A 10,493-nucleotide genomic window follows, 5' to 3' on the forward strand; every position below is an offset into this window, starting at 1 on the left:
CATGCCACAGTATAAGACTTGGGAGCAGAGGAGCATGTAAAACTTATAATACTTTCTGTAGACTAGCCTGCACAATCTCTCGATCTTAATAAGATTGAACCACTGTAAGATTATCTTAAAGTTTCACTCGAGGAGTACCTGTTTACAGGACAAAGTCAAATACAAAAGAGCAGATAAAGCAGTCTTTGATATATAAGTGGGAAAAGGTTCCTATTGATTTAATTAATCGACACTGCTCAGATCTTCCAAATAAGCTTGAACCAGTTATCAGAAATAAAGGTAATAATAACTTTCATGGTTAGCTTCATAATATCTTCTGTTTTCTTCCTTTCGTTTTTTCTTTCTTTCTTTCTTTCTTCCTCTTTCCTGTAACGGGGGAGACAGGTATCTTGTGTTGTGTATTTGGCTACGAGAGTCTGCAGGAAATGTGTTTGTTGCAATGCACTGCTTTTGCTCATCTGACTTCATGTGACGGATATATCTATCGGCCGCGCTCGTACAATGCTTCAACCTCTACAAGTAAAAAAATAATAATTTAATGCTCCGCCTCCCAAAGCTCTTTATTATAATTCTCGGTCAAGCGTTCATCGTTACCGTACCTATGGCGTTCCCCATCCCATTAGTCCCAACCCCCACAAACAAACAAATACACAAACAAAGCATCACCGTATAGAGAAGGGATAAAAACATACTTGGCCTGCCACTCCACAAATCCCCCATCCAAAACCAGCACCTCCTGCTTCCTATCCTTTCCCTCCTGATCCTCCCTCCCGCCAACAACCCCCTCCCCCTCCCCCTTCGTGCCCCCCGCCGCCACCGTGCTCCCCTGGCCAAACAACCTTTCCCTCTCCCTCAGATACTTCAACGCAGCGCTGGGCCCACGCTGCTGGGACAATGCGCAGTGAAAAACCACCTTCTCCGCGTCCTTCAGTTGCCGGGCCAGCTCTGCCGCGGTGTAGTCTAGGCTTTCGGAAGGTACGTGGCGGGAAGACTTTATGTGGCCGCCGATGTGGTCTGCGTCCTGTTTGTCAGGATGGGAAGCCAGGGAGGGGGGGGGAACACGCCTGAATCCCGGACGTCTACTACTACCACTTTCTCTTCCTCCTCCTCGCTGGGCTGCTGGGTCAGTAGCAGACTGCTTAGACGTTCGCGGGAAATGCGGTTTAGAGCGGATATTGTCACACCCGACATGGTGTATTGTATATGTGTATGTATGTACGGTTGTGGTGTATTTGGCTATTGATTGATCGATTGAGTGCGGTTGGAGTTGTGTTGTGCGATTCTGTAATATAGATGTGGGTTTTTTCTCTTTCTTTTTGGAAAACGGGGAGAAAAGATGTTTGCAAGTGGCAGGTGGGGCGGCGGCTCAATGATAAGTTATTAGTAAGGGTGCAACAACCCTACGAGTATATTGGGATCAAATGGTAGACACATCATCATAAGGTGGTATGATACATAAAAAAAAAAAATACATATTATCATACAAGAAGAAAAATGAAAAATAAAAAGAGTTAGTCATAATAATATGATAAACGAGCCTTTTCATTGCTCGTCCGTTTCGGACAATCAATCTATTCCCCTCTTCTTCTCAGTCTACAGGTAGTCTATTGTAGATCTAGCTCATTGTTCACATCACAACGTTTGAAAGATATTACAATTGTACATCCATTTCGCCTTTTTGTGACGGCGGAAGCGGGAAATCCAATTAAAGTAGATTAACTAGATAAACTATCATACTATAAATTCCCAACGTATCGAATCTCAGACAGCAAAATGTCTCAAGGAAAAAGTTCCTTTAAAATGATGAATAAGCAAATACTCCTCCAAATTAAAGCCAATCATGATGGACCCCAAAATATCAACCATGGCACCTAGGGCGGCTTAACCAAGTTTTAAAAAAGCATAATGCTTGCCTCTTTTGAGATTTCCCGAAAGAAAAAAAAGAAATTACCTACCGTGTGGTTCCATACTCGTTCTGGGTTATTGGTGAAGTGCTAGAATCACCGTCGCCAAGGTTCTCTCTTGGGTGGGGGGGGAGGATATGCAAACATATTGATGTCAATGCTTTATCATACCCAGAATAGCTTCTTACTGATTAATCGATGGGCTGATAAGTGATTCACTGATAGATTCACTAATAAATCATTGATCAATGGGTCGTTCGGTTACGTCGAGTATGATACATGCATAGAATCCTTCCCTTCCTACGAAATAACTAGTCCCCGCCTGTCCAATGCCTACCCCAGGCAACCCAGAAAATAACAGTTTTTGCCTGTCCATATTCCGCATCAGGAGGGTTTGCGCATTCTGGCATTGGCGGGAGCTATCAATGGTGCTGCTGGAGGTTGTACTTGTAGCTTCCATCAAAATCCCATGAAACTTCCGAAAAATGTCCCCCCCCCCTTTCTTAAACTGGGTGGTCATACAAGTGGCCAACCTCGAACACCTTGAAACCGCTCTTGTCGAAATTATACTTGGGGAGCGCAGCTGCGAAAACATATCCTCATCAAGGCGTTGAAAGTATGACTGAGGTTGGCATTCAGGGTCATCAACTCCGGGTCCAAATAACTCACCCTTCTCATCATCATACACCTCGAAATGGCGGGATCAATGAACCGGGGGCGCCAAGCCCCGCCATGGATTTATTAACATTACCTCGGTGCTTTTGCGAAAATCCCCTCTTTCAGCCCAGACATCTTTGCTTTCTCCTCCCTGCAGCGACGGTTGGATCAAAACACCGGTATTGAGTATACGAGTACATTTTCCACATCTCAGGTAATAGAAAATAACGCTATTGGATTACACTTAGAGGGATCACACCCTAGCCAACGCTGAGAGCTCCGACCACCAGGGTGCAGGATTTGAGAACCAGCTCTCGCTTTACGAGTAGCTGGCTGGACAGACTTGTGGGCTTGGCTAGCCGGCTACCGGTAGCTCTTCCACTCAGCTCAACCGAAGAAATTCACAAATGCCAACCTTACAGTTCCTGCACAGTTCACTCAGAATCTGTACTAGGTACTTCACACATATTTTGCACCCCTTCAACCAGCCAACCAAGCAATCGGAATTCAGCAAAGTTTAACTCAACTCACCTGCCCGGCCTACCGAAATGCACCATACGAGCTTGTTCCATTTGTGACATACCGTAATGCCGTCCATCAGTTCACCTCACCCCCGTTCCTAGCGCTACCCACTAGCACCGAGCATATCAATCCCAAAAACATCAGAGCCTGAATAGGTCCTCCTCCTGCAACTGAAGCTGTTTCTGCCTCTGCGCCTTCGTACTTCCTGATCCCCTGCGCGCATACCCTAGCTTACCGTACAGCGCCTTCTCGACTGCACCATCACACAAGCCAGAGGAGCAAAGGGGCGTTCGAGAGCCTATGACTATAGGAAACTTGGGAATCAATGAGAGTACCATCAATCGCTAGAGACACTTCCTGGAAGACTGGCGCGCCTCCGGCCCTCCTTACATCCCTCGGAACCTCCGCTCTCCAATGGATGTCTCTATGGATACCTTCTAGCTTCCTCCCTCTCCCCTTCTTTCATTCCCTTTCCCTCCTAATTCCCCTTGGTGCGATCCCCTTCATCAATCACCTCCACCGCTTCTCCTGCCGGTCAGATTGTGCTCGCCGCTCGCTCCAAAATTTCCCCCCCTCCTCTTCCTAGTTATCCTCGGGTATCGAATATAAGCTGCTGTCCTCCCCCTTTCTTTCCCCCTAGCTTTAACATTCAAACATAAGATCAGAAGCGCAGGCCCGTCATTATCTCTCTACTTTATATCATCTCTGTGTGCTCGGCTCAATTATATCACCCTTCTCACCCTTCTCCGTTCCAAACTTCAACTCAGCACCAAATTCCCAAACCCCCCTCGTCTCCAGGTCTCATCATCAAGCAATTGGCCTCAGCATGGGGGTGAAAATCGAGTGTATCGTTGCGGGTGATGGCAAGAACTATCCCAAAACGGGGGACAAAGTCACAATGCACTACGTAGGCACACTGGCGGATGGCACCAGGTACTGAGCCCCTTAATTCAATCCAACGATTTTGATATATAGCAAAGTTGCTAATTGGTGCGAATTGAAAGATTCGACTCCTCACTTGACCGTGGCATGCCCTTCAAAACCAAAATCGGTGTTGGCAACGTTATCAAAGGCGAGCTTACCGCAGCCCTCTACACCTCAATCCTCTTTTGGCTACTCCAACCACCTCACCTTTGATAATTGGCCTAGAGGTCATGCTTCTAACATACTCAATTCGTGTAGGCTGGGATGAAGCTGTGCCTCAGATGTCGCTGGGTGAGAGCTGCAAGCTCACGATCACAGGGTAAACCCCCCGGTCATCCCTCTGGTTGATTTTACCCTCCCACTTATCATTTCGTCCGAGCTTTTGAGCCCTCTTCTCACCCACCTACGGATACTTTGAAAGAAGAAAAGAAAGAAAAAGAAAAACTACCCCACCTCACCTTTATCCACTCCCCTCGATAGCGAAGGAATAATATGACCGCTAACCAAAACGGATATGTAGTGACTATGGCTACGGTGAACGGTATGAATATGTTACGTCCTATCCCCTTAACCTCCCCTCCACTCTGGCCCAAAAGTTCCCTATGCCCAGCAAAGGGGTCTTCACGATCTTAAACTAAGAGATACCCTTATGTCATAGCGGATTTCCTAAATTGATACCGGCAAACGCGACTCTCATATTGTAAGTCTTCCGTTTTCTAATTTCCCTGCACGCATAAAATGAGGAGAACTTTCAGGTATGACATGCTGTATATCAAAGCTCCGAGAAAAAAAGGGGGGGGGGTGGTGTTGAAAAAGCAACACAGCTAACATCTCTCGACGGACCAGTGAGGTGACCCTTCTGGGGATCAATGAGCTTGTGCTGCCGACTGCGGCGACTACGGCGACTTGATGCGATTGGTTAGCCTCTTTCGGGAACGGGTCTCAAACGTCAACCAGAGATCGACCGTATCATGAAATCGAAAACCAGAAAGCTCTATTATGCGAATCATTGTTTAACGGTGAAATGAATTTAACGACCAAAAGGATCCCCTTCCCTTATCGGATTTTGAAGAGGGATTTCCAATTGAAGCAAGGAAAAGTCGGTGTTTGTTTGTTTTCATTTTTCGGTTTACTTTAGGCCGTGGTTGCATCACGACGGTCCCGGCCCCCATGTGCTTTTTGTTGTCATTTGGTCTTTTCCTTTAACCCTTTCCTTCAAATTTATTAGGGGCGTACCGTAGTTTCTTTTTCAGTTATCAGTGCGGCGTCTCACACACCCCTTCCATATCCAATCGATCGACTTGTGTGTGTGAGTGTGTTTTTTTCTCTCTCTTTCCCCGTCCCGGAATGAGAAAGAAACTACACACTCCCTCTCTCGTCCCTCGAATCATTGATCATTCTATTTCTGCGCTATACACACTCCTTCAGACAGACAAATAAACGATTCAACCCCGAAACCCGCTACCCTAGAATTGACAAAGACCGGGGGGAGGTGCATTGTGCAATGATGATGGAGTCACTACAAACCAAATCCTTGGTGAAACGAAATTTGACTTTCGCCAATGATTGCGGCGCTGCTTGTACTCGAGTACAGTACCAGGGGGGAAGGGGTATTGCGCAACCAGTGGTCCGCGCGGGGCACGTTCAAGAGGCAAAGAGAAGCCTTGTTTCACCAAGACTTTTTTGTCTCGTGGGCCAGCAACCATCAGGCACTGGAGCAAAAACAACAACCTTCCCACTCTCCACCCTCTTCGCCCGTAGCATAAGGCTCAGCTCGCATCGTTGCGCTATCCTATCAAGTGAAAAAAGGCAGGAAAAGATAAAAGCATCGACACGACCTCTTTCCCTTTCCATTCTCTTTCCATTCCACGGTAGCAACCGGTTGCAGATCAGATATGGATCTGGGCGTCCGTCCTCGACGACCACATTGATAATTATAGAACATCATATCCAAAATTGCCGCGGGAAGCCTCCCCCGACAGGTACAGTACCTCTAGAGCACTATGGAGGGAACAGGTCACCGTAGATAGTAGAGTACTTGTGCCACAAGACGCACACACGTCCCCCAGCCTGCGCACGACGGCGCGACCGCCCTCCCTTCCCCGCACAGATTGAACCGGCTGGCGCGCAATCCTCGGATCACGGCAATGGGGCCGTGCTGAGGTATTGTGTTGTATCGATGCTGAGCTAGCGAGCGGAGATGACAGCTGGCCGGAGTCTAGGTTGGATTCGCAATCCAATTGACCCTTGGATGGCCCGGGGAGGGGGGGGGTGGAGGGTACGTGCGTATTGTTGAACAGGACCGATTTTTTGATTTACTTGATAATATTCTTTACAGTGCCAAGGAAAGGCCTGAAGACTCGTGCGGTACGGTGATGCTCAGTCCCGCACACTCATAGCGTACAAGTACTGTACTAGTACAATACGGTACGAGCACAAGTACACAGCGCAATGCATAACCATTCGAAAAAAGCATTCATCCCGCCCAGAATAGTCCCCCCACCGGGCCCACCCCCGGATCAGCTCCAGCCAGCCAGCCAGCGACACCCACCCGTATGCTCAGGAGCGGACGGCGAACGTCCGGGTTCTCGGCCCCATCGGGAACTGCATTGGTACAAGCACGGTACCGGAAATCCCGGATTCAGCCCTGGCTTACCCCGTCGGCCCGCTAACCGTGATTCAAGGGAATAACGCCAAAACGTAACCTGCGTATACCGGTAATACAACGCCATGTCCAATCCCGACAAACTCCAAATTTGGGGTTCTCGCCCCCTGTAAAGTACCTTTTGCTACCGTGGTACGATACTCAAGTTCATCATACACGGCAGCGACAAGCTACCGACGGTTCTAGAATTGGGGGGGGTGTGGGGGGTTCGTAGTGTTGTGGCTTTGCTGAAAGGGTTTATGATACCAGTGCGGATGTTGCACCCGCCGGTTATTAATGCTTTTCCTTTTCTTTTCTCAAAAATTTATGCATGGTAAATAACTGGTACTGTAAATACGGTAAGGTATGATGAGGCTTTACTTTTCTGCCTTTTTTTTTTTTTTGTTTTTCTCTTCCTTAATTTGTTCTTGGAGCTGACAGAGACCTTACAAGTAAGGATGCCGTACTGTATTGGAACCTTTTAAAAAAAAAAATTTCATCCATACATTTATAATTTTGGGTAAATTACGGTAATTTATGAAATTGTATGATATGATAATTTACAATTGCGCAGCGCTAGTTTAGTTGGTGGTGGAGTGTTTTATTCTTTTTTTGCTCCTTTTTCCCATGTAACTTAGCTGGCACTTTACTTGAGCGCTACTGGCGGTAAGCACCGTAGTTAACCTCCGGAAGAGAAGGGGAAATATGAGAAGGGCCAATTTCCTTTTCCCTTTTTTCCCCCCCTTCTTCTTTCCGCGTAGTATATCATCCTTATTCCATCGTATCATCTTCTCCTCATTCCTTCCTTCCTACCACAGCCCGACATATCATACCAGTACGTACCGCACCGTAGGAAGTGATAAACCATTCAACGTGCGATGCGCTCCGGGTTAAATATCTACTGTACGCTCGGATGATGGGCATAGAACGAGGGAGGAAAAAAAAAAAGATTCCATTATAATTCCCAATTCCAATGATTCCGCAACTTTGGAGCCGCATCACTCACTCCTTTACCGCAAACATTACATGATTATCACGAGTACTGTACTGTACCAGAACTACAACGAGAATCGAAATGGGAAAAAGGAATTGAACACAAATTTCGATTTTTTTTTTTGGAGAACAATGCCTTTCCTTCCACTTAGGATAGTATGAGTATTGATTGAATACACATCTCTCTCTCTCTCAATTCAAACAGCCAGGAAATAATACAGAGGGAAGAAAAGAAAAGGAAAAAAAAATACAAATAGACAAAGGAAAAGAATAGATGCGTGAGTAACTTGCGGCAGTAGTAGTTTAGGGGTATAATAATAGTAATGGTAACAGCAACAATAGGGGAATATGTCTTTGAGGAAGGGGACTTTTATACACTCGTATAGATAGATAATGTACCCTATGATACGATATCTCTCCACGATCAACCAAGGAAATACAAGATACACAGAAAAAGAAAAAAGGAAAAAAGGGAAAAAGGGAAAAAAAAAGGAAAGGAAAGCATATCAAATAATCTCTCACAATCATTTCTTCATTCCCTTACCCTCTCCCTACCTAAATGCAAAGATTCTAAAACCAACAAACATGTCGAAAGATAAAGTTTCCACCCATGCCCACAAGCAATGATATGATAACGTAGCATATCAAACCCGAGCTAAACACAACAAACCAAAAATAAAAGTTAAAGGGCTAAAAAAGGGGAAAACACGGGAAGGGATAAAAAAATCAACCCAACGCCGTTACTAAAGAAGTGAATATAGGTTGTAAAAAGAGAAGAAAGAGGTGTGAAAAAAGGGTAGAAACAAGAAGTAAAGTTCGAATCCCGCCAGAAAAAAAAAAGGGACCGGGTGAATGATGATTGTGAGAGATTTATAGATACACTGGTACGGTACGCGCGGGGGAACGATTGTAAAAAATAAAAAATAAAAAAGTAATTATCTAAGTGCGAGGCTGGAAGGAACAGTCATTTCCGGAAATGCCTGGAATAGGAACGCTCTTCTCATCTAGAATGCTTTCTTTTTTTTTTGGCGACACGCCCAGTACCCAAAAGGTCGACCGATTCTGAGGAGATGTCAACTACTCGTGTACATCCGCTAGTTCCAACCTAAAGAATTTTCCGCCATCATAGGCCCGGAGATGTTTTGTGTCCTAGCACTAGCCTTTCCACTCCCCCTGCTTCCCCTCTTGTCATGCGGGACGCCAATAGCTCCATATGGACTTCTGGCACCGTGCATAACAGGGCCAACACCACTCATCAATCCGCTAGTGGGGTTGCTTCCTGGCGAGACACTACGGCCAATTGAGCTCGATCTGCTATGTCTGTTACGCCTCTGTCTGTACCTTCGGGCAACAAAGAACATGGCAGCGCCATAGACGGTCGCACCAGCCACAATCCCGAGCCCTACACCAACACTCTTCTTGGAAACAGGCCCCTCCGAGCCATTGCTGCCCAATGGAGCACCATCGTTGCTGCTCGCACCACCCTGATTTCCTCCAGATCCACCCAGCCAACTTCCCTCACCGGGCAGACCAGTTCCCTCACCCGTCAATTCTGCCTCAGTTGCGCGAAGGGAAATAGTAGGATCAAGGAGATTAATCATCTCCCTAACCGGAGGATCGTCGCTCTGGAAGAATCTGGAGTTTTGGTTTCTACGGTCCATATCCAACTTGTCGATCATATCAGTAGGGATGAAGGCGAATGCCAAAGTCGTAATATACCCCTTTGTCTTGGTCGTATCAAGAGGCTGAAGATGGTGCATGGTTACCTCAGATAGCTTGATTCCAAGTCCAAAAGCGATTCCCTTGGGAAGATACTCAAAGATCTGAGCAACTGCTACGGGATTTTTGACAACGAATGCATAGTTCAACTGATGATTGAAGCCAACGCGAACAAGACTAGAGTTTCCAGGCTTCTCGGGCATCCCTCCGGCAGGTGTGACAACCTTAGGGAAGCTGCTAGGAATTCCCGTCTCCACTGATTGGGTTGTAGTAGCTGAGCTGAGAATGGTGGATCCAGGAATAGCAGTGACCACCTGGGTAATCATCGTTGAAGCAGGGGCAGTAGACAACTCCGGGGGAAACCATTGGGTGCTTGCCATGGTTGCTGTGGTGGCACCAGATGCGGTCGTTACAGATTCAGCCCCAGTAGGGACGTGGGTCGGGGGTTTTACGGGAAGAGAAGTGGCACTCCCTATTTTCTCGGTGAATGTGGTGGGCGTCGTGAGAAGAGGTACTGTTGTCCCATGTTTTTTTGACTCGGAAATAATTGACGTTGGTGAAGCTCCAGTACCAACTGGCACCGGCTCAGTAGCATTTACTGACAAGCTAGCAGTGCCTGTTGGTGTCGGCGTAGCCACACTTGGAGTTGTGTCATTGTTTGAAGGAGCAGGGACAGGAGTAACACTTGGGGTTGTAACACCGCTGGCTGTCGTCCCGATATTAGTTGGTAATGACACAGGACCGGGAGTGGTAATTGGAAATGAGGTAGCAGTCGCATCGGTAGGCAAAGGAGTCAGCGAGGCAGACGTTGGCAAACCGGGGATAAAAGTATCTGTTGGGTGACTAGTGACACCAGTTGGTAAAATGGCGGTACCACCTGTTCCCACGGGGAAGGTTGGAACATCAACAGGTAGAGTAGTAGGCGAAGACACAGGAGGTGAGGTATCGGTAGGCAGCATTGAGGGAATTGTCGCTCCTAATTTGCCATCTGTTGGCAGGGCTGTAGGCAAAGATGTGGGAGAACCATCAGTAGGCAGCGCCGAAGGAATTGTCGGTGCGGACGTGCCATCTATCGGCACAGCTGTAGGTTACGAGTCACGAGTGACCGAAATGTAGTCGTCTTGGCCGTT

The 10,493-nt window shown here is 47.0% G+C and overlaps 4 protein-coding genes; 1 reads left to right on the forward strand and 3 right to left on the reverse strand.

Moving 5' to 3' along the window:
* Positions 1-489: 489 nt before the first annotated feature.
* Positions 490-1,319, reverse strand: GSTUM_00009074001 (uncharacterized protein). XM_002840479.2 has 3 exons: positions 1,183-1,319; positions 693-1,138; positions 490-599 (listed from the first exon to the last, which is right to left on the reverse strand). Exons 1-3 carry the CDS (start codon positions 1,189-1,191, stop codon positions 536-538), a joined length of 519 nt encoding a protein of 172 aa, XP_002840525.1. The 5' UTR covers positions 1,192-1,319; the 3' UTR covers positions 490-535.
* A 1,370-nt stretch (positions 1,320-2,689) lies between these two features.
* Positions 2,690-4,450, forward strand: GSTUM_00009075001 (uncharacterized protein). XM_002840480.2 has 2 exons: positions 2,690-4,016; positions 4,088-4,450. Exons 1-2 carry the CDS (start codon positions 3,910-3,912, stop codon positions 4,218-4,220), a joined length of 240 nt encoding a protein of 79 aa, XP_002840526.1. The 5' UTR covers positions 2,690-3,909; the 3' UTR covers positions 4,221-4,450.
* Positions 4,451-8,362: 3,912 nt separating this feature from the next.
* GSTUM_00009076001 (uncharacterized protein) lies at positions 8,363-10,322 on the reverse strand (the record flags this gene model as incomplete). XM_002840481.2 has 1 exon in its annotated part: positions 8,363-10,322. One exon carries the CDS (start codon positions 10,320-10,322, stop codon positions 8,739-8,741), a length of 1,584 nt encoding a protein of 527 aa, XP_002840527.1. The 3' UTR covers positions 8,363-8,738.
* A 136-nt stretch (positions 10,323-10,458) lies between these two features.
* The window catches only part of GSTUM_00009077001 (uncharacterized protein), a gene marked incomplete at both ends in the record, with an annotated part of 1,836 nt that continues 1,801 nt past the window's right edge, over positions 10,459-10,493 (reverse strand). The window contains one exon of the mRNA XM_002840482.1: positions 10,459-10,493. This exon is cut by the window's right edge and continues 750 nt beyond it. Coding sequence (XP_002840528.1) covers positions 10,459-10,493 — 35 coding nt within the window.

The sequence above is a fragment of the Tuber melanosporum genome (genome assembly GCF_000151645.1).
Source record: "Tuber melanosporum whole genome shotgun sequence assembly, scaffold_52, strain Mel28".
Classification (NCBI taxonomy): Eukaryota; Fungi; Ascomycota; class Pezizomycetes; order Pezizales; family Tuberaceae; genus Tuber; species Tuber melanosporum.